Genomic DNA, 24,466 nt, shown 5'->3' on the forward strand with positions numbered 1-24,466 from the left:
AGATTAAGAAAATAAAAAAAAAAAAAAAAAAAAAGCTTTATGTATTTTTTGGAGAGGTTTTTGCTATAGGCCACGTGCATTTGCCAGGAAGACAGAAACAGAGAGACAAAAAGCGAGAAATCAGCCCCTGGGGGAATGGTCACACTGCACGCAATCCCTTCTCCTCCACTCTCCTCTTGGGATCCTGGGCACACACACACCATGCCTGGCCTGAGTTTAAGCTGCCTCGTCCAGGACTTGAACCTCAGGTCGACTACATGGGAGTCCAGTGACATAGCCATTAAACTAACTGCTGGTACCCCCAAAGAAGCTTTATTAATATTAAACATTATCCTTAATATTTATATACAAATTTATCTATACTTTTCAGAAAAGACAACAGGTAAAATCCTTTAAGTAAAAAAACCTCAAATAACCAAAAATAGAAATACTAAACATCTTAAGCTCTCAAACTTGAGCCAAAGGCTCATTCACTTATATATTCAAGAAATATATATTTACTGCACACTGTCTTTATTATACCTTTATCAAAATGCCAAGTATATATCAGTAAACAAAAGAAAATAATATAGTCTTGCTTTTGCTTTTTTCTCTCCCCTCAGTACTTACTAGCCTCTATATCAGACTGAGTTGACTTCTAAAAACATACCTTCTTGGGGCCAGCAGGTGGCGTGGTGTTTAAGGTGCTGGACTCCTACATGCCAGATAGTGATTTGAGTCCCAGATCAGGCAGCTTAAAAAGCATGCTGGGTGTGTGTGTGTGCATGCCCAAAATTCCAGGAGAATGGAAGAAAAGGGATTGTGGTGTGGCCATCTCCCCTAGAGGATGATTTCTCACTTTCCCTCTCACCGTCTCTCTCCTGCGAGTACACATGCCCCACGGTAAAACCAAAACCAAAACCAACCAACAAAAAATATTTTCTCATTAGTGTTTTGCAATCAGTATAATCTTATAAAAACAAAATAAGAAATAAAGCTTGGAAATATTGCTATGTAGTACTGTGAGGTACAGTTATATTTACTTATGTCCTTTATGTGTAATTTTGTAAAGCAGAATTTTATTTAACATAATTTTCATTAATAAGATTGAAATAAGATTACAACTGTGAAATAGCCATAAAATAAATCAAGCACAAAATTATAATTAACCAAAATTTCCTAGGCCATTTAACCAAGGTTTTTAGAAATACTTTTAATCCAACAGAATCAGCCATAGCAAGAAAAAAATGCTGAAAAGCTACTTAAAGTGTAAATCCAAGCTTACCATGAACCTATGAGTAAGATGCAAGGGTGTAGAGCCTGACTGGAATGGCTTTTGCTGGGGGGTTGGCATGGGTCCGTCATAAAATGGCCTTTGGGATGTTACAAGTGGTAAATTGTGAATGCTGCTCTCCTGATCATCTTCCTCTTCCTCTTTACGAAAGCTAGAACCAGTTTTCAACATTGTAACATCTACAATATAAGGAGTATAATTAAGAGAATCATAAATATCATGACCTGAAAAAAGAAAAACATGAAGGCATCTCATAACCTTCTCCAATCACACTTAATGATACTGACCCGCTATGAGCTTCTGTACTGTTAGAGGCAGTCACGGTACAAACCAATGGAGGGTCCATCCACTGGTGCCTGCGCACACATCAAGGCAGTGGCGCCAAACTGCATTAATACTCGTGCTGTTAAACACCACTCATTTGCAGTAAAAATACTAACTTTATTAAATCTTTACCCTTGCACAGATTTTGTTTTAAAAGTTCTGTGTGCTAAAGTGGGAAGTGTGCCTGAAATATGATGGCAGTCTTAAGGAGTATAATTAAGAGAATCATAAATATCATGACCTGAAAAAAGAAAAACATGAAGGCATCTCATAACCTTCTCCAATCACACTTAATGATACTGACCCGCTATGAGCTTCTGTACTGTTAGAGGCAGTCACGGTACAAACCAATGGAGGGTCCATCCACTGGTGCCTGCGCACACATCAAGGCAGTGGCGCCAAACTGCATTAATACTCGTGCTGTTAAACACCACTCATTTGCAGTAAAAATACTAACTTTATTAAATCTTTACCCTTGCACAGATTTTGTTTTAAAAGTTCTGTGTGCTAAAGTGGGAAGTGTGCCTGAGATATGATGGCAGTCTTGGGGGGTGGGGGGGAAACACTTGTATAATGGAGCTTTAAGCTGAACTGATTTTTCTAAGGAACGTGACTTTTACTTTAAAATGTAAACGCCAGGTAAATGTTTATACAGATTTGGGTATTGGACAAACATTTTTTCAGAAGCGAATGAAGTGAGCCCGTTTATTTTTTTTTTCCTTTTCAAGAGATTTTTGCTATAGAGTACGTGTGCTGGCCAGAGTCAGAGAGACAGAAAGAAAGAAATCACCCCTCAGGGGAGATGGCCACACCACAAACCCTTCTCTTCCATTCTCCTCCCGGGATATTGGGCATGCATGCACACACACTTGGTCTGAGTTTTTTAAATTTTTTTTTGAAAAGTTATTGCTATAGGGCACATGCACTCGCCAAAAACAGATAGAAACAGAGGGACCAGCAGTTAGCGTGATGTCTATGTCACTGGACTCCCATGTAGTTGACCGCGGTTTGAGTCCCGGACCCAGCGGCTTAAACTCAAGCTGGGCGTGTGTGCGTGTGTGCCCAAGATCCTGAGAGAATGAAGGAGAAGGGACTGTGGCATGGCCATCCCCCCGGTGGGTGATTTCTCACATTCAGTCTGTCTGTCTCTCTCTCTGGTGAGTGCATGTGCCCCATAGCAAAAACAAACAAACAAAAAAAAACAAAAACACAAAAAAACAGAGACAGAAAGTGAGAAAGCACCTCCCCAGGGAAGATGGCCATGCTGCAATCTTTTCTCCTCCATTCTCCTCTTGAGATCCTGGGCACGCATGTACATGAGCCCGGCGTGAGTTTAAGCCACCGAGTTCAGGACTAGAACCACGATCAATTATGGGAGTCCAGCAACATAGCCATCACGCCATCTGCCTGAGTTTTAAGTCAGCGGGTCTGGGACTCGAATGGAAGTAGACTACAAGGAAGTCCAGCAACATAACCAGTATGCCCTCTGCTGGTCCCCAGACTCGTTTTTAAAAAAATAATAACTAGTTGCCAATGATAAAATTTGAGCTTTGAATACAAATTAATATACTGAAAATCTTGTACTTGCCATCATGAACTTGACAATTTTGTAGTATTTAAAAACTCCTGATGAGGACAAGACTGAGTCCTAGTTCTCTTTAAGCTTGGGCAAATAACTTTCAAGGCTAACCTTCTTAAATCTCTATCATAGGATTGTGGGGCATATCACGATGTCTCTACAGTGCTAGCATACAGTAGATGCTTAATAAATGCTGGCTACTTTAAAAAAATAGCAGTTAGAATCATACAGGGGGCGGGGGAGATCACAATACCTATGATAACCTGCAATTCGCCAAAATAATAGTACTATGCTAAAAACAAAATTTCTAATGAGATAGATGATACTAATGAATAAAATTTATAATGGAATGGCGGTTATAAGTGATGTGGTAGTTAAGGGCGCTGAACTCCCACATGGTTGACCGTGGTTCAAGTCCCAGACTTGGTGGCTTGCTTTCTCACTTTTTCTCTCTCACACTCTCTCTTTGGTCAAATTAAAATAAATATATAAATAAAAGAATAAAGTTAAATTTAAAAAACTATATTGGATAATAAAATGTGTCAACATTAAGGAAGGTCTGTGAACCAGTATTTTCAAATTATTAATGCTTATGGGACCAGCAGTTAGCGTAATGGCTATGTCGCTGGACTCCCACATAGTCGACCACGGTTCGTGTCCCGGACCCAGTGGCTTAAAACTCACACTGGGCGCAGGTACGTGCGTGCCCAAGATCCCGAGAGGAGAATGGAGGAGAAGGGACTGCAGCGTGGCCATACCCCCTGGGGGGTGATTTCTCACTTTCTGTCTCTCTGTCCGTCTCTGTCTGTCTGGCAAGCGCACACGCCCTATAGCCAAAACCTCTTCAAAAAAGAAAAAGAAAAATTATTAATGCTTATGTTATGAAATCAAACATGGTTAAAAAAAAAAAATGGGACCAGCAGATGGCATAATGGTTACATCACTGGACGCCACATAGTTGACAGTGGTTCACGCCCTGGACCCAACGAATTAAAACTCATGCTGGGTGTGTGTGCATGTATGCCCAAAATCCTGAGAGGAGAATGGAGGAGAAGGGACTGTGGCATGGCCATTCTCCTAATGGGGTGATTTCTTGCTTTCTGTCTCTGTCCCTCCAGTGATCACACGTGCCCTATAACAAAAATCTCTCAAAAACCAAAAAAGAACAAAAATAAAACTCACCCAACATTCTAGTTAGACCAGTGGATTTTAAGTAGTAGAGTAAATGTTCAGTGACGTTTTCAGATTCCACATTGTTAGTAATCTTTAAGAAATTATCTCAGTCTTGGTGCAGTATTAACTATAATTATTTGAAAAGGCTTTTAAAACACTACTTCACACTTCAAACTATATATCCATGTGAGCCCAAATTGTGCTCATATATTTTAGGTGAAAAAAAAAGTATCGCAAATGATTTAATCCAGAAACAGAGAACGCAGGTGTCTTCTGTGGCAGATATTATAAAGACTGTGATGCCACTCTTACTTTTTGTTGTTTCTCACTAAAAATTGTGTTTACAAATGAATTTATTAATGTCATTTTTAAGTAAATATTTTAAAATGTTTCCAGTTTTAATTTTTTTTTAAAGAATTATTTTATTTATTTTAATGTGATTAGAAAGAGACAGAGTGAGAGAGGTGGGGAGGGGAGAGAGGGAAAGTGAGAAAGCAAGCCACCAAGTCCAGGAATCGAACCACAATTGCCCAAGTGGGAGTCCAGTGCCCTTTCCCACCACACCACCTGCTGGCCCCAGTTTTAATTTCCAACAGGGTAAATAACAACAGATCAATTCCATAAACAGGTGCTCTCTGGGGGTCCTTGAATTTTTTCTAAGTGTAAAGGGCTCCTGAGACCAAACCAGAGTCTGGTACTTTATAAAGCCTGTATTATTTAAATGCAGCACAATTAACCACAATACATTGGCATTTTACTTGATAATGTTCAAAAGTGTTATATTAGCACATCAGTTGTTGTAATAGGCACTTTGTTAGAAAGCTTTAAATTACAATCTTAATTTCTTTAATAGATATTTTGGTTTGCATTTTACGCTGACAACAGATTCAATTTGGATAAACCACATTTCAAGTACTCCATAGCCACATGCGGTTAGTGGTCACCATATTGGATAATGTAGACTTAAAGGATCTATATGATAACCCCTCTTTTATTTCTTATAATTTGTGTTTTTCTTTCTTAATCAGTCAGGATAGACATTTATCAATATTATTGATTTTTTAAAAAATAATTTTAATTTATTATTTACTTTTCTACAGTTTTTCTTGAGAGACAGAGTGAGAAAACAAGTCACCAGGTCTGGGATTCAAACTATTCAGCCATGTGACAGTCCAGTGCCTTAACCACCAACCCACCTGCTGGCCCCTTTATTGATTTTTTTTTAAAGCATCAGCTTCTCTAATTTTCCTGCTGCCAATTTCTTTATTATTTTTTTCCTTCTGCTTTCTTGGGATTTAATTTCTTCTTTTTCTACTTGACTAAAGAAGCTTAGAGAAATGATTTGACACCTTTTTTTAACATAGCATTTAATACTATAAACTTCCTTCTAAGCTGTGTTTTAATTACATTCTACAAATTTGGTAATGATTTTAAGTAACAGTCTTAATAAAAAATTGAAAATATTAGTCAACAGGGAGGATTATCACATTCCACAATGAAATTCATACCAACTGAGTTTTCATCATCTTCTAGAACGTTACTTCGTTGTCTCAAATGACCTGAAGCCAGCATGAGGTTATCATCATCTTCATCATCATTTATAATCCCCTTCGAAAGAGAGGGGATCTCGACTGCATTGTCATTGAGAAAATCACCACCATTACTTGCATCATCTTCATCAAAAAGATCATTGTAATCCTTTTCCACTCTGCTAGATGCCTTGAACAAATTAATACGAATTAAAAAGTATTAGTGAACCATGTGGAAAAAACCTAATTGCTCAAAGGTAATAATACTTCAATAAGTACTAATAAACGCTCCCCAAAAAGCAAATGCCTTGAGAGATAATAATTTGTAAATGCGTTTTTGAGAATTGCTTTTCTATTTACAAAATATGACCAGTCCCAATTTTTTTAAAAGAATTGTTTATTTAATTTTGTTTATTATTATTTTTAAAAATTTGACTGAAGAGAGAGAGAAAGGGAAAGTGAGGTAAAGCTGCCACGTTCAAGACTTAAACTGTGGTTAGTCATGCGGGAGAGTCCAGAACCTTAACTATAACACCATCTGCATTCCCCCTACCAGTCCCAATTTTAAATGCCTTGCAGTCTGGGGAGGGGGGGGTAACATGAGTGTGGAAACTGACTAGTAAACAAATACTATATATGCTAAAATATAAGGCAAGATTTTATTTCTCAGGACCACCAGTTAGCGTAATGGCTATGTTGCTGGATTCTCATGTAGTCAACCGTGGTTCAAGTCTCGAACCTGGTGGCTTAAACTCACGCCAGGCGCATGTGCATGTGTGCCCAAGATCCCAAGAGGAGAACGGAGGAGAAGGGATTGCGGGGTGACACCCCCCCCCGCCCCGGGGGTGATTTCTCATTTTCCATCTCTGTGTCTCTCTGTCTTTCTGGCGAGCGCACATGCGCTATAGCAAAAACCTCTCCAAAGGAAAAAAAAAATTATTTCTCTAAAGTCATTCCACAAAAAAGTCACCTCACACCTCACAGAAAGAGAAAGCACCTGCTTGATGGAACCTGGTCCTTCCCCCCCCCCATTCCTCCATCCTGTCAGGATCTTGTGGAAACTCTCACATGTGTTTTTCAAAACAGTAAGGGCCAGGATTCATATCCCCAGATGGCCACATGGGATCTAGCTCCCTCCACACAGTGATTAATTATTTCACTAAGACCAGCCCCTATTATTATTTTCAGTTCGATTCATTATCTGTTTAATAGCTCCCACTAACTTCTCTCATAGAAGATGAAGACTTGGTACCCTTTCACAAGCACTCTTTTCCCTAGGTATACACGTACACTATTGTCCTCCCCCAGCCCTCCCAATACCAATATAGATCAATATATTCTCATTTTGGTTCAATCGAAGTGGAGTATTTAGGTTATTATAATCAAGCAAATGCTATTCAAAGCTGAATAAAGATAATAATAGTCCACATGTATAAAATATACTAGACAGTGTTCTAACGATCCATGATTCACTTAATATTCACAATAATCTAAGTAATAGGCTCTATTCCTATCTTCTGTTTAGACCTACTATATTATAGTAGGTTCTATTCTATATATATTCTACAGTAGTGTTCCATTCTTTGTAATTTTTATTTTCTGTGGTATTAAGAATCATTTCTCTGGGAAAAATTCCTTAAAAATGATTTTTCCAATGTCCTACCTGGAAAATGACTGGCTGACAACATTCTGGGAGCCAAGCAGAAAGGAATTCCAACATTCAAGTGTCTACACTTTCATTTAATGCTGTTTTTAAGTACAGTATTCCTTCTTAACCCAATGCCACTCAGTGGTACCTAGTGTGCCAAGAGCAGGAATTCTGTTTACCTTTTCCAGAGAATAAATCAATGTTCTGTCAGACTATTTATGAGCTAGTTGTCTAGCTATGTACACTGATGCTTACTAAATCAACTCACTTATTAAATCAACTCTCCTGTTTTTAGCCCCACTTTCAGAAATACCTAGTGTTAGCAAATTTTTTTCTAGTTTTATTTATTTTTATTATTATTTTAATTTACAAGACAGAGAAAGCAAGCAAGCAAACTGCCAGGTCCAGGACTAGAGCCATGGTTGGCCATGTGGAAGTTCAGTGCCTTAACCAACATGGCCCCACCACTACCAAAATTTTTTTGACCCCACCACCACCAATTTTTTAAAAAGAATTATTTATTTATCTATTTATTACTATTATTATTATTGATTTGACCAGAGAGAGAGAACAGGAAAGTGAGAAAGCAAGCCACCAGGTCTGGGACCTGAACTGTGGTCAGCTACTGTGGAGAGCCACATGCATCAAAATGGCTGAAATGACTTTCACACGATGACCTCTGTACTTCCCGTTCTGGGAGTTAACAGTCTGCCCCTAGGCTCCCCAACCTAGCTAACATCCACATCCACATCCGCAAGCAGCTTCTCAATCAGGTCCACGACAGCAATCTGCCCCTAAGCTCCGCCCCCTGGTTAACGCTCCCTGACAAAACAATCAATTACTGGCCCAAAACATATCCTTCATTTACATATTGAGCAACAAATTACCACCCTGCTGTGTATATAAGAATGTTTTCTGACCCTCAATAAATGAGCGACTGTATACCATTCAGAGCTGTGACACTGTGTCGCTCCCGTGCCATGACGCTGTGCCGGTTCCAGGCCTCTGCTCTCTCACTCAGGTAGCCTGTTCGATTGTCCCACGGGCTAGGACAAGCCACATGGGAGTTCAGTGCCTTTAACCACCATGCCACCTACTGGTGCCCCGAAATTCTAACTCTTTGGGGATTCAGCCGGGCAAACTGAGTTGCACCTCAGTTTCTCCTCATTGCAGTCTTCAGCTACAACTTTTTGAGAAGTTAAAGTTATTTTTGAATCTTTCTTCTATTTTCCAGCCTCCAAAATGTTACTATCATTATATCAACTGTCTTTTATAATCTTATGATACTATTCTTTCTTTTTTATTTATTTTTTTTGCTATAGAGCACAAGTGCTAGCTGGAGACAGACAGAAAGAGGGAGGGAAAATAGAAAGCACCCTCCAGGATAGCCATGGCATGATCCCTTTTCCATTACCTTCTTGGGATTTTGGGCACACACATGTCCAGCATGATTTTCAAAATGCCAGGTAGAGGACTCAAACCACACAGTTGGCCATGTGGAACCAGCCATGTTAACCAACTCATGCTTTCTGAAATACTATTTCAGTATTCTAGTTTTCCATGAATTGTTAGTTATTGTTTTATAGCTAAAACTTGGAGTTAACAACAGTAACAGGTGTAACAGTTGTTAGTTTGGTCTATAAACATTTCCAGCTCTGAATTAACTCTGAGAGCTATACATACACCTCCTCTGTTTCATCAAATAGCCTTACTGAATGGCTTTAAATAGGTCACCTCATTTTATTCCTTCCTTTTGCTCATTCTTCACTCTGTATGACAAATATACCCATTCAAATTTCTTAGACTATTAGTTAAAGATTGAAGACTTGGGCTGGCCTGTGGCCTACTGATTAAGGAAGTTGAATCCTGTTTAGCTGACTGTACAGTTTGAATCCTGTCCCTAGAGGCTTGAAAAACACACCAGGCACATGTGTGTATACCCCAAATTCAAAATGCCAGGTAGAGGACTCAAACCACACAGTTGGCCATGTGGAACCAGCCATGTTAACCAACTCATGCTTTCTGAAATACTATTTCAGTATTCTAGTTTTCCATGAATTGTTAGTTATTGTTTTATAGCTAAAACTTGGAGTTAACAACAGTAACAGGTGTAACAGTTGTTAGTTTGGTCTATAAACATTTCCAGCTCTGAATTAACTCTGAGAGCTATACATACACCTCCTCTGTTTCATCAAATAGCCTTACTGAATGGCTTTAAATAGGTCACCTCATTTTATTCCTTCCTTTTGCTCATTCTTCACTCTGTATGACAAATATACCCATTCAAATTTCTTAGACTATTAGTTAAAGATTGAAGACTTGGGCTGGCCTGTGGCCTACTGATTAAGGAAGTTGAATCCTGTTTAGCTGACTGTACAGTTTGAATCCTGTCCCTAGAGGCTTGAAAAACACACCAGGCACATGTGTGTATACCCCAAATCTGGACAGGATGGAGATGGAGAAGAAAAGGGAACTTGAACATGCCACACTGCAGGGAGTGGGGTATGTGTGGGAGTGTGGTGGTGTCTCTTTCTATCTCTCCCTGATGAGCACATGTGCCCTATGGCAGTAATTAAGGGAAAAAAAAATCTAATATAGTAATACAAACTATAAATTTCTAAGTAAGTAAGGTAGTTTGTGGTGTCTTCCAAATTCATATGACCGGGAGAAACAATGAAGAAATTATTCTATAATATAGTATCGATTACCTTACTGCTTGACATCTTTCCACTGGGGTCACAAACATTCTCCAGAAGCCCTAGATTTCCTTCTGCATCAGTATAAGATATTTGACTAAGAGTAGGATGCCATGCTAGGCCACAAATTGCATAACCTTTCTCATGTTTCACCCTAAAAGTTAAAAAGTTAATTTAAAAAATACTGTTAGGAAAAATACAAAGTACACATTGCTCTTGTAAGTTTTAGTCAGAACAGGTTAAATATTTTTGACAGTCTAATAATTGTATAGTATTCTTCTGATGATCTAATCATTGCAAATTTTAAATGCTTCAAAATAAAACAGACCAAAACAATGATAGAAATGAGCAGAGACAAAAGATACACTAAATCATACCTTTCCATGCAGCCTTTGGTTTCCACATTCCAAACTATAATTAAACCATTAATACTACCTGCAGCTAAATATTGTCCACAGGGAGACCAGGTTACTATATTGAGGGTCTATTTAAAAACAACAACAAAAAACACACAATTAATAATAATTCTATATAATTTAGTACTAAATATTCATTTCATTACCAAATTCAAATAAAATTTTTATCTCTATTCTATATTATTTCTAGTTATATTTGATACATAAATGATGAGACAAAGGTTACTGATTTTTCAATTTTCATTTTAAATAGTAAAAATCTAAAAAATATTATTATTCTGGAAAGAGACAATATTAGGCATGCTCTTAGAATTCACCACCAAGATGAAGATAACTGGTAAGTGAACCTTAGAGTAAGCTACTGATGCCTCACTATACCTCTCTTTCCTTAATTGGAAAATATGTGTGTTATGTTTGTGTACGTGTATGTGAGAGAAAAAAACAGGTGGAGAGAATAGATCAACAACCTTTCCTGTTTTAAAATTCTACCATCTATGATCATAAGTCTCAGCGAAACTTCTTTAACAAACAAATAAAAGGTGATTTATTGATAATTTTAGAATAACATGTTCTAACGTCATGCTAGGGTTAATTTGACTTCCTATACATTCAAAAATTTTCTTTTCCAGTCTCACAAAGGAGAAAGGTCAGACAGGCCCCTGTAAAACCTATTTAGTGTCCAATTATTGGTCAAATGAAGAAAGAAGGATGGGATAGGAGATGAACATATGCAAAATATTTGGGTTATTCTCCACTTACAATTACATATTCTCTATAGCCCACAAAAAGTATCACTTATGACATGTACCTGAGAGATGAAAGTATCTGAAAGATCAAATTGGTTACTCCAAGTTTCTCTTCTAAACAGTTTAACAGACTTTTCTACAGGAACTGCAAGTAACTAGTAGAAAAAATAAACAATTTAAACAAAAGATTACATTAAATTCTATTTGAAGAGAATTAAAAGCAGAAAATTCATGCAGATAAATTTACAAAACATAAAAGCAAATGTGGAGACCAGCGATTAGCGTAATGGCTATGTCACTGGACTCCCATGTAGCTGACAGCAGTTCAAGTCCCAGACCCACTGGCTTAAAACTCATGCCGGGCACATGTGCGTGTGTGTGTGTGCCCAAGATCCCGAGAAGAGAATGGAGGAGAAGGGACTGCAGTGTGGTCATCCCCCCTGGGGGGTGATTTCTCGCTTTCTGTCTCTCTGTCTCTCTCTGTCTGCCTGGCAAGCGCACAGATCCTATAGCAAAAACCTCTCCAAGAAAAAGGAAATGCGAATTTTAATTGCCAGCTAACAAAACTCAGAAAATTATTTAAAATTTTAATAAGCAAAAAAAATGGACTCTATTGCTGGCATGAGAAAACCTGTTGCTACTAGTATTTTAACACTACTTTTTATAAAATGTACGACCTTTGAATCTAAAAAGTAATCTCATTTACAAGAAGGAAACAGCCAGGATCCTTTCACTACTTCTTTTAGAAAAAGAAAAAAATTTGGAACCAGCAGTTAGCGTAATGGCTATGTGGTTGGACTCCCACATAGTTGACTGCGGTTCGTGTCCCAGACCTGGTGGCTTAAAACTCACGCCTGGCACGTGTGCATGCGTGCCCAAGATCCCGAGAGGAGAATGGAGGAGAAGGGACTGCAGCGTGGTCATCCCCCCTCGGGGTGATTACTCACTTTCTGTCTCTCTGTCTCTCTCTGTCTGTCTGGCCAGCGCACACGCCCTATAGCAAAAACCTCTCCAAAAAGAAAAAAAAAAATTATCTTCTTCTGCATTCTTCTAAACAGATTAGTAGAAAAATTAAAATTGTATTTGTGGGGCCAGCAGATGGCATAGCGGTTTTATCCCTGGACTCCCACATAGCCAACCATGGTATGAGTCCTGGACCTGGTGGCTTAAAGATCACAACGGGCGCGTGTGCGTGCCCAATATCCTAGGATGAGAATGGAATAGAAGGGATTGCAATATGGCCATCCCCCTCGAGGAGGGCAGGGGTGGTTTCTCACATTTCCTGTCTCTCTCTCTCTCTCTTTGGCTAGTGCATGCACCCTAATGCAGAAATCTCTTAAAAAAGAAAAACAACAACTGTGTATTCATTCCATGTTTATAAAAAATAAATGACTACTAACAGTAAAAGGTGCTAATTTTATTAATTTTTAAGTAAGATTAATTAATGTCTTTATAAAACACAAAACGTGTATTCTAGATTGCCCAGAACTATCACTTTAACACATAAGCTAGTCTTAAAAGTTGGTGTGATATGAAAAGGTATATATTGAGTTTCTTCTCATCCCTAAATCCTACTTCTACTCCTCAAGAGCAAATACAAGCATAGGCTATACCAAATGCATATGTACATAACTATATATATATCTATACTGACATGTACACACATTTTTTTTGGAGAGGTTTATGCTATAGGGTGCATGTGCTTGCCAGAAAGATAGAGAAAGAGAGACAGAAAGCGAGAAATTACCCCCGACACCAGGGGATGGCTAAGCTGCAATCCCTTCTCCTCAATTCTCCTCTTGGGATCTTGGGCATGCATGCATACCTGCCCGATGTGAGCTTAACCCACCAGGTCCGGGACTTGAACCGTGGTCAACTACGTGGGAGTCCAGCAACATAGCCATTACGCCAATCGCTGGTCCCCCTGTATACACTTTTTAAAAAATTGACAGGGGTGTGATTTCTCACCTTCTCTCTCGCTCTGGCAAGTGCATGCACCCTGTAGCAAATTTAAAAAAGAAATGAACAAAGAAAATTACTTACTTTTCCATTTTTTGGCTGCCAAGCAAGTCTGCAGATTGACTTTGCATTGATCACATCGTTGCATTTTTGTAGCAGTGGCCAACTGATAGCACATGTCTGATATTTTAAAAAAGAAAATAATTTTCCTTTAAGAAAATTCTTCCAATAAACACAATTAGTAGGTGTTTTTTGAAATTTATATATCTCTCAGAAAAGAGCAACGTACTGCATTTTACATGTAATAGCTAATTTACATTTACATAACTTGCTTCAAGTCTTTCGGAGTTAATACAGAGTACCAAACTTTTACATCATTAAATTAAATAAAGATATTTCCTGTATAAAATACAAAACCAATATATCCATTGACTAAAAGTACACACACAGAGCCAACAAGTTGCATGGTGGTTAAGAAGGCTGCATCCTACGTGGCTAACTGTACAGATTGAGTCTCAGACCTGGTGGCTTGAAAAATATGCGGGCACCTGTGTGTTGGTGGCCAAAATCTCAAAAGGAGGGATAAATGAAAAGAGGAGGGATTAGAAGCCAATTAGCAGCCATATACTCTGAGTTCCAAGTGGCCCCATTCAGGCATTAGAACCACTGAAGACTTCTGCCCAGACTTCATCCTCCTGCTCCCCAGATCTAGCCAGGAACCAGGATAAGCCATTCTAAGCAGCCCCATTCAAGCATTAGGATGAATGAATACCCTCTGCCCAGACTGTACTCTCCTGCCCCCCGGAGCTAGCCAGGAGCCAGAGATGACAAGTCACCTCTTCCTGCATTCCTCTGAATGCTCAGATTTAACTCTAAAAACCAGGAAAAAAAGTATAATCCATCAAATAACCAGAAACACCAGAGACACAAAAAATATGAGGAACCAAGAAAATATCCTCTAAGGGAAAAGAATAACTCCTCTTTCTCCACAGACAATTTAAGGGAATTCATAGAAATGTCAGATAAAGAATTTTAAATATTCATAGTGACAAAGCTAACAACTAAAAGAGAAGAGACACAGTGAACTCCAGAAAATGTAGGAGAAAAGAGATGAGTACCAGGAGGTGAGGAAATTCTTGCACAATCTTGTACATTAAAAAAAAAAAAAAAAGAATTGTTAAGAGATGAAGGCTCTAATAGAGGAAATCAAAACCTCCCTTGGAAATATCAAAAGCAGATTAGATCATACAGAAGACTGAGTCTCAGATGTAGAAGATAGAACTTCTGACCTAGAAAAATTCATCAAAAAGACTGAGAAAATAACACAAAAAAATGAGAATAACATATGAGTAATACTAGATACCATTAAATGTCCAAACATCCAGATCATTGGTATCTCAAAAGGTGAAGAAACTAATAAGGACATTGATAATCTACTCCATAAACTCCTGGAAGAAAACTTTCCAAACCTAGAGAGGCACTCAAATATCCAGAGCCAAGAAATACAAAGGGCCCCACATAGAATCAACCCAAGATCTTCCCCAAGGCACATCATAGCCAGATTGACCAAAACCACAGACAGAGACAAGATACTAAATTTGGCAAGAGAGAAATGTCAAGTTTCTTTCAAAGGATATCCCATACGGCTATCATCGGACCTCTCATCAGAAACAATGCAAGCAAGGGGATCAGCAATTAGCGTAATGGCTATGTCGCTGGACTCCCATGTAGTCAACCACAGTTCAAGTCCCGGACCTGGTGGCTTAAACTCACGCCGGGTGTGTGTGCGTGCGTGTCCAAGATCCCAAGAGGAGAATGGAGGAGAAGGGATGGTTGTGTGGCTATCCCCCGAGGGGTGATTTCTCACTTTTTGTCTCTGTCTCTCTCTGTCTTCCAGGTGAGCACATGCGCAAAAACCTCCCTCACCCCCAAAAAAGAAACAATGCAAGCAAGGAAAGAATGGGAAAATATGTTCGAAGTGTTAAGTGAAAAACAATTTCAACCAAAAATACTATACCCAGCAAGATTATCTTTGATATGGAAAAAAAGACAAAAATGATTTGAGATAAACAAAACCTGGAAGAATTTATCAACACCAGGCTAGCTCTCCAAGAACTGCTGAAGGGAATGCTATACCAGGAAAACTAAAGTCAGTCACACAGAAGTAAGAATACAAAAAACAACCAAGAGAATGGCCAGCCTAATAGAAGGGACAAGTTCAGAGTTGAATGTTAACTTCCAGAATTTAAATAGAAAGATCAGACCACAGTAACACTGCAAATTCAATAGGAAAGAGATTAATTACATGAGACTGAACTAGTGAAATAGAATATTTTTACTTTAGACTAAAACATTACTGATTTTCTTCGATGCATTGATATCCAGGTTTAAGGATTTTTGTCTTCTCTTGAACTGTTGATAGGCTCATCTTCCTACTATTTGAATTGAATCCTAACCTTTTTCCTGGCTTTAAGTTTTAAGCAAATTTCTCTTAACATTTTTTGATTTTGATCTATTAAAACTAAAACTGTTTTTCTTGAAATTAAAAAATGCCTTAAAAATTACCTATTAATGGGACCAGCAGTTAGTGTAATGGCTATGTCGCTGGACTCCCACGTAGTCAACCACGGTACGCGTCCCAGACCCAGTGGCTTAAACTCGTGCATGCGTGCCCAAGATCCCGAGAGGAGAATGGAGGAGAAGGGATTGCAGTATGGCCATCCCCCCTGGGGGGTGATTTCTCACTTTCTATCTCTCTGTCTCTCTCTGTCTGTCTGGTGAGCGCACGCGCCCTAAAGCAAAAACCTCTCCAAAAAAAAAAAAAGAAAGAAAGAAAAAAATTACCTATTAATACCTATTTAATGACAAGCTATACAGCCCCAGCTCGGTGCTACTTTATAGTATGTTTACTTTTCTCAGTGAGGTTTATGCCTAAAGTCAGACATGTATTCATAGATGTATATATATCAGTTATGCTTGCTATTGAAAGTTCTTAAATTAAGATCTTTAGTGAATCAATAAAATGTGAAAAAAAAAAAAAGGCATGGAAAACAACTGTAGATACCAGAGACAGTGTGGGAGGAAGGAAGAATTGGCAGAGTGAGGGGAAGGGAATCAAGGGGGAGGGAAGCAAAACATATAAGAAACAAGAAAGAGAAAATTATTTGTTCACAATACTGTGTATAGTAATATCCTTGGTTGAGTCAATATGCAATGTATTCTGCATGTAATCTCATTTTGTATACTGTATTGATGTATAGCGAATGAATATAAATAAATAAATTAACATTTTAAAAAAAGAGAGAAAGAAGGGAATGCAGTATAACCATTCCTCATGGGGAGGTGCTTTCTCACTATCTAGTTCTGTCTCAGGTGAGCGTCCACACACTCTGGCAAATTTTAAAAAATTAAAAAGTACATGCACCAAAAACAAACAAAAAAACCAGTATGTTACAATCTTAAAGGGTCCACAAAAATAAGTAAAAATAGAAAGGTCTACTCTAAAATATTAAGGTATGAAGTCACTCCTAAGTAATTACACAATGAGAAAAGGGAACTGAGGTTATTAAGGCAAATCTATGGGGGATATTTCATCAGTCACATTATCTCCAGAAATGCCAAGCCATCTTTGATTATCTTAGGAAGACTTAATTGTTTTGTCAATCCAGAAAATTCCTTCTTTATACCTCCTTTAAAACCTTTTCAGGTTGTGTTAGAGTAAGTTATACATGTAACTCTCCAAGGATGACCCAGACCCTATTTAATTATTTTGTATTCCCAACAACTAAAACAAGGTCTGGGTTAGCCATGCAGCACAGTGTATAGAAAGCCAAACCTATGATAGACCATAGTTTGAATTCTAGCCCTGGTAGCTCAAAAAAGATACAAAGTGTATGTGCATGCATGCAAAAGATCCTGATGAGAAGGAGGAATGAAGGAAAAAGGATTGTGGGGGAACCATGCCCCATGCTAGGGGGATTCTTTCCCTCTCTGGCAAGTGTGTGTACGCTCTGGCAATGTTTTTTAAAAAAAAGTAGAACTAATAGATCATTACATCGCTAGACTCCCACATAGTTAACCATGGCTCAGTCTCAGACCCAGTGGCTTAAAACTCTCACCAGCATGTGTGCACGTGTGCCCAAGATCCAGTGAGGAGAATGAAGAAGGGATTTGCCGTGCGGGGTGACCTTCCCCCGGAGGGCGACTTCTCACTTTCTGTCTCTCTCTGTCTCTCTGGTGAGCACATGTCTTTTATAGTAAAAATCTCAACAACAACAACAACAAAAAAGTAATAAATATGCAAACAAACATATAAGACCCAACACATGGTAGCTATCTTGTAAGTATCTAATGACTGAATTTTCTTAATTTATAAAACTTAAAAAATAAAATACAAGAGCAAGCAGGTGGCATGGTAGTTAAGGTGCTGGACTGTAACACGGCCAACCACAGTTAAAGTCCCAGACCTGGTGGCTTGACAATCACACAGGGGTTTATGTGTCTAAAATCCCAAAAAGAGAATGAAGAAGGGTCTTGGTATGGCTATCCCCTCTAGGGTGTGATTTCTTACTTTCCCTCTCACTATCTCTCTCTCCTCATTGAGCACACACTCCCTATGGCAAAAACCTTAAAAGAAAATAAAGAAAATGAATACAAATCTTATTTTTCTACTTATGATTGTATAAAAAAGCAATTAGTCTTTAATATACTTACTTTTGCATTAAATTATTATGGAATCTGATCACAAAAGCAATATTTAATGCTACTCAAAAAAAACGAACTATAAAGAGTAACAATTTTTAGTTTGTCTCAGTAATGTAATATGTAATATCCAATACATGAGAGAAATGGGCAGTAAGTTTTAAATCCAAAGTGGTAAGTTTACCTGATCTGAAATTTGCCATACTCTGACAGATCCATCACAACTGGCTGATGCCTGCAAGAATAAACAATACATTTCTCTATAGTTAAGAGACAAAATACTATAAGAAAATTGATTCCATTCACTAAATCAAATAGTCTTAACAACTGCTGAAATTTTCAGCTAATTCTCTTAAAATTTTAAATACACTCAGATGAAAACTCAAAGAGTAGGAAAATTAATTACCAGAAAGATGTCCTTAGGATCAAAGGAAAGACTTAAAACAGGGGCATCATGTCCTCGAAATGTTTTCTGCTGGCTATTATCCATGACATCCACAATTTTGACTAGAAAATCACTACAAATAATAAAAGTAATGTGTATGAAAACTGCCAATGCAAAAACTCTCCTAAAATCTATGACCCAAATATTTCAAAATCACAGGAGTAAATGCCGTCCTTATAGCAACTTGTAAAATTTGGCACCAAAATTTAATGACTTACCTTTTAGTTTTGCTTTATGAAGATGTTGGGAACAAAAGCCAAGATTTTCCATTATGTTAAAATGCAAATACTTCCTAAATGGCTTCTTTAGTTACATCTTAACTTTCTAATCTAATTATAGTCACAACCATCTTAAAAAACACTATGTCCTTCATTCTACCTCAGCAATTCAACTAATTATATTTTTTCCTATGACAAATAAGCATCAAAGGAAATAGGAAAAATCCTTATTATACAATCCAGGATCTACCTAAAATAACTTTTTTTAAGGTTTTTGTCATAAGCCACTTGTGCTCGCCAGAGAGAGAGAGAGAAGCAGAGAGAGGGGAAGTGAGAAATCATCTCCAAGGAGGATGGCCATGCCACAATCCCTTCTTTTCCATTCTCTTCCTGGGATTTTGAGCATGGAGGCACATGCACCCGGTGTGTTTCAAGTCACCAGGTCCAGGACTCAAACTGTGATCAGCCATGTGGGAGTCCAGTGCCTCAACCACCACATCACTTGCTGGCTCCAACTTTTAAAATTTTGTATGAAGCTATCACCTTTCCCCAATCTTTTCAACATTGACCAAATAAGCCATCAGCAAAGCAATATATCTCAACTCACAAATTACAAGTTGTTCTCAAAAACCTTTACTAAATAAAATGCTTGAATATAAAAATGAAGTGACAAAGTCCTAAAAATATTACCCTGAAACAAATGAATGAGATCTCTTTGCTCCTTTTCTGATGTCAAAGAGTTTTACCTAGATCCAGCAGCAATTTTAGTGCCATCTCCATTAAAGACCACATGGTTTGCATTTGTAGTGAAGCGAGTCAATATACCATCTGGAACTCCTTCAGGAAATGTGTGGACTTGAACAGTATTGTTAGAAACTGCAGTGACCAATTTTCCATTCTAAAAGAAAAATAAATATAAGAAACATTAACAGAACAAAATCCAAATCAACTGGCTGTCTCTCCAGTTAAAAATCCTATATTAGGCCAGCAGGTGGTGTGGTAAAGGTGCTGGACTCTCACATAGTAGATTACAGTTTGAGTATCAGATCTGGTGGCTTCCTTTCTTACTCTCTTTTTTTTTCTCTCTCTCTGACGAGAACATGTACGCTATAGCAAATTAAAATTATAATAACAATGATCATAAATAAAAATTAAATAATTCTTTTAAAAAATCCTACATAAGGCAGAGCCTAGTGGTATAGTGGGTTTTCTGATGATGGATGCCACATGATATCACTTATACTTCCCCAACTGTATATGATATTTCTTACTTTTCCAAGTCCTCACTATAACTGAGCTTAGCAATATTTCATACTTGTCAATCTTATTTAAAAAACACCCAATTGCTTAATTTGTACTTCTTGGATTATTAGTGAAATTTAACTTATAGTTAATGTTTGGTAACTTACATTTTTTTCTTATGGGAAAGTATCTGATATTATACACAACCATTTTAAAAATATCTGAAGTGTCTAAAGACTATCTTACCTACTTTTTAAAAAATTATTTTATTTAACTTTATTTAATTACTTTAATTTGACCAGTGAGGGACAGAGTGAGAGAGAGAGAGAGGGAAAGTGAGAAAGCAAGCCACAGCTCTGGGATTGGAACCGCAGTCGGCTATGTGGGAGTCCAGGGCTCTTAGCCACCACACCACCTGCCGGCCCCCTATCTTACCTACTTTAATGAACTTGAATTTGAAAAAATACGGGGCTGGCAGGTGGCATGGTGCCTAAGGGCACTGAACTCCCACATGGCTGACTGTGGTTCAAGTCCCGGACCTGGTGGCTTGCTTTCTCACATTCCCTCTCACTATCTCTCTCACTTCGTCCCTCTCTTGTCAAATTAAAATAAATAAATAAATAGATAAATATAGTTAAATAAAATAATTATTTAAAAATATATATATGAGTTCTATGTTAAGGGTTTATTTTTCTTACCCATGTACACTCAAGTTAAAGTTCATCACAAATAAAAAGCTTACTGGTTTTTAGATAATTTCTAAAGAATTTGTGAAACATGCCTTCACTCCCCAAGTACCTATATCTCATTCCCACATTTAGCTCATATGTAACATTAGAAACATGTGAAACATGTATATATGTTGAAAGCGTTAATGAAACATTCCTCCTCTGTAGAACAACTTAAACTATCTGAATTAGTGACTGTCTTGGTCCATTTTGTGCTACTATAATAGAATACCACAGATTGGATAATTTGTAATAAATGAAGACTGAAAGGCTGACAATTGTGAACCTGGGAAATTCAAGATCAAGGAGTTGGCATCTGGTGAGACTCTTCTTCCTTTGTCATCTCATGGAAGAACAGCAAAGATGGGGGGGAGAGAATATGAGACCTGAACTTGAACTCACCCTTTTAAAACAAACTCACAGGGCCAGCAGGTGGCACGGTGGTTAAGGGCACTGAACTCCCACAAGGCCAACCGCAGTTCAAGTCCTGGACCTGACGGCTTGCTTTCTCACTTTTTCTCTCACTCTCTCTCTGTCCCTCTTTGGTCAAATTAAAATAAATAAAAAGTTAATTAAATAATTCTTCAAAAAATAAAATAAAACAAATTAGCTCCCAAAATAACAGCAAGAATCCATTAATAAGAGCAGAGCCTTCATGGCCTAATCATGTCTCACTAGGTCTAACCTCCTAATACTGTTGTCAACCTCTTAACACGTGTTTTTAGGAAACAGTCAAACCAAAGCCAAATAAAGCACCACTGAGTTCTTTTTTTTAACATTTTTTTCTTTATAGCCTAGACAGTTTTTTGGGGGTTTTTTGTTTGTTTGTTTGTTTATTTTAGAATTATTTTATTTACTTATTTGAATTTGATCAGAGGGGGAGAGAGAGAGAAAGTGAGAAAGCAAACCACCAGGTCTGGGACCAAAACCGTGGTTGGCCATGTGGGAATCTAGCACCCTTAACCACCACACCACCTGCCATGCACCACTGAGTTCTTTAAAGATAAGTATAGCTCGTTGACCTAGAAGGAAACTAAGGCCAAGTGTATAGATTGGGGCTACTCTTTCAGTTTAGATCCAAGAATGAAGACAACACTGAACCTAGCTGTAGCTTATCCTGAAGAACATGTGGATGACATTACTACAATAGCCAAGATATGGAGACAAATGAAGTGCACATTGAGAGATGCAATGGAATACTACTTAGCCTTAAAATGAAGAAGATTCTGCCATTTGCAACAACATGAATGCATCTGGAGGACATTATGCTAAGTCAAATACGCCTCACAGGAAATGACAAATACTGCGTGGTCTCACAGAATCCAAAAAAATTGAACTCATAGAAGTAGAGAGCAGAATGGTGATTGCCAGAAGCTGAGGGAAGGAAGGTGGGTGGTTGAGAAAATGGGAGATGTTGGTCAGTGAGTATAAACTTTTAGTTAGACAAGAGGAGTAAGTGCTGATGATCTATTAAACAGCATGATCACTATAGTTAATAATAATTCATGGAATATTTCAGAATTGCTAAAAAGAGTGAATTCTAAATGTCCTCACCAGAAAAGAAATGGTAAATGTAAAGTGATGGATATCATTTTCTTAAATATGTTTTAACTAGCTCACTATTAATATCTATTAATGTAACCCTGTAATAAACCATTCCAATTTTTACTTTAAAATTATGAGGCAAGTTATGTCATTTTTACATATTTTTAATATTAGTTTATAAGCAAAAAAAGGTACTTCTATATTCAAAACTTCTATAGAAAAAAACATTTTTCACTCAAGCATAAAAACCTATCATTTCACATCAGATGATGTAATTATTCTTGCTACCTTCAAAGCACATGAGAACGCCTTTTCTCCAACATTAATGGACTTAGGGTCATCATCATCCAAGTCTTCCCAAATCCTCACATCACCATCACTTCCACAAGTCACAATACAACTGCAAAGGAAACACATGCATTAAAAAGTCACCCAGTTTCAGGTATATTTTTGGAATGCAACCTTTATTATTTATAATTTTTTCATGAAATCAAGGTAAGAAGCCAATATTTTTTTCATTTTATACTCATTAACTCAATAACAAAGACTGCTAACTTCCTAGTCTATAAAATAAAGTGAGTTTTATTTCTCTACTGTTCTTCTTTGGCATAAAGTCACTTACTGCAATAATGTAAGAAAAATTAATGTGTTATCTCTCCAAGAGCAGGGCCCATGTCTGCCTTGCTCACCACTGTTTTCTCAGCACCAAGCAGTCTCTTGACAACTTAATAAATGTTTGTTGAATGAAGAAATGGATGGCCACATGAGCTATTCAAATGGCTAACTGTATCTGTCAAAATTCATTTTAAACCTCTCATGTCCTGAGTGCTTTTATTCTTTTATCCATCCAGTATGTGTCCTAACTAGTTATATACAAAGAAGAAAATAAAGTACAAAAATTGTACATAGTAAGTGGCAAAAAAGAAGCTATATAAAGAACTCTGGATGTCCAGGGGAAAAAAATTGATTTCCACCTGGGAAAATCAGGATTTATAAGAGGAAGTCAAGGGAGGTCAAAGAATAAACAGGACTAGATATGCTCAGACTGGTGATAGGGACAGTTCCAAATGGAGGAAACCACATGAGCTAAAATATGAAGTTAGTAAAGCAAGGGGAGTTTACCAAGAAATAAGAAGGTAAATGAAACCTGAGGTTAAGCTGTTCAGGATCACTTCAATGTCAGAGTAAGGAGTTTGGACTCCAATGGGAATTAGATAGAAGGACCACAGGTTTCAGTTTGCCTGGGATACTCTTAGATTATGCATCCAGTTGGTTTGGCATTGTCCTTGATTTTTTATTTTAAAATACATTAATATCTGTTTCATCAAAACCGAGTAAGTAGTTTTGGCAGACCTCCTTGTTGTACTTCCAGCTCTGCCATGGTCTTGCTTACTAACTGTAACATATATGCACTATATCTCATTTTAATACATGGTTGAATATGAAAAACAACCAGTCATAACCCACCACCCCTTTTCTTTTTTTCCCTTCACTCATGATAGAGCATGTGCACACATGCAAAGAGAAGTAAGATAAGCATCTTCCAAAGAATGTTGTCACACCATGATCCCCCTTCCTCCAGTTCTCCAGCCCTCTGGATTGTGCACACTTGAACACATGTCCAGCATGCTTCAGGCTGACTGGGTGGGGGATTAGAACTGAGGCTGCTCTGTGAGATCCAGCTTATCAAATACTTTCAAGGACAAAGTGAAGCATTCACTAATAAAAATCAAAACAAATTCAGACTTCTTTCAGTCTCCAGCATTGCAGGGAGAAGTATATCATGTTGCTGTTCCTATGGTGTATCAGCAGGTGCACCAAGGAAAATGTGCAAAGTTGTAGGTGCCAGCTAGTGGAAACAATGGGAAATTATAGTGAAATATCATGGGATTAGTGAAAAATAAAGGCAGGAAATAGTTAGGCAGGCCTACAAAGAGTTTTTTTTTAAAAAATAATTATTTATTTAATTTTATTTATTTCTTCATTTATTTTCATTTGACCAGAGAGAGACAGAGAGAGAGAAAAAAAAAATAAAAAGGAGAGAAAAACTAAGCGAGCCACCAGGTCCAGGACTCTAACTGTGGTAGGCATGTGGGAATGTCCAGTGCCTTAACCAACATGCCACCTGCTGGTCCCCTGTAAAGAGCTTTAAGTACAGTCTCAATGCTTTCTACAGAGGTCTTATCAAGTATTGTCTTAATAACTATGTTTAAATTGTATTGTTTGGCTATGCTTTTCCAATTT

The 24,466-nt window shown here is 37.7% G+C and overlaps 1 protein-coding gene across 2 annotated transcripts in view; it reads right to left on the bottom strand.

Annotated features, from left to right (window-relative positions):
- The window catches only part of WDHD1 (WD repeat and HMG-box DNA binding protein 1), a 71,952-nt gene that overhangs the window by 38,390 nt on the left and 9,096 nt on the right, over positions 1 to 24,466 (bottom strand). For both annotated transcript variants that reach the window (XM_014592437.1, XM_006160567.3), the window contains 10 exons: positions 22,511 to 22,622; positions 19,454 to 19,605; positions 18,451 to 18,562; positions 18,229 to 18,279; positions 13,428 to 13,523; positions 11,447 to 11,539; positions 10,600 to 10,706; positions 10,235 to 10,376; positions 5,858 to 6,068; positions 1,265 to 1,452 (listed from right to left, as the gene is read on the bottom strand). In XM_014592437.1, the coding sequence (XP_014447923.1) occupies positions 1,265 to 1,452; positions 5,858 to 6,068; positions 10,235 to 10,376; positions 10,600 to 10,706; positions 11,447 to 11,539; positions 13,428 to 13,523; positions 18,229 to 18,279; positions 18,451 to 18,562; positions 19,454 to 19,605; positions 22,511 to 22,622 (1,264 nt within the window). The remainder of the gene's footprint in view (positions 1 to 1,264; positions 1,453 to 5,857; positions 6,069 to 10,234; positions 10,377 to 10,599; positions 10,707 to 11,446; positions 11,540 to 13,427; positions 13,524 to 18,228; positions 18,280 to 18,450; positions 18,563 to 19,453; positions 19,606 to 22,510; positions 22,623 to 24,466) is intronic.

Source organism: Tupaia chinensis, unplaced genomic scaffold, assembly GCF_000334495.1.
Source record: "Tupaia chinensis unplaced genomic scaffold, TupChi_1.0 Scaffold000688_1, whole genome shotgun sequence".
NCBI classification, from domain to species: Eukaryota; Metazoa; Chordata; class Mammalia; order Scandentia; family Tupaiidae; genus Tupaia; species Tupaia belangeri.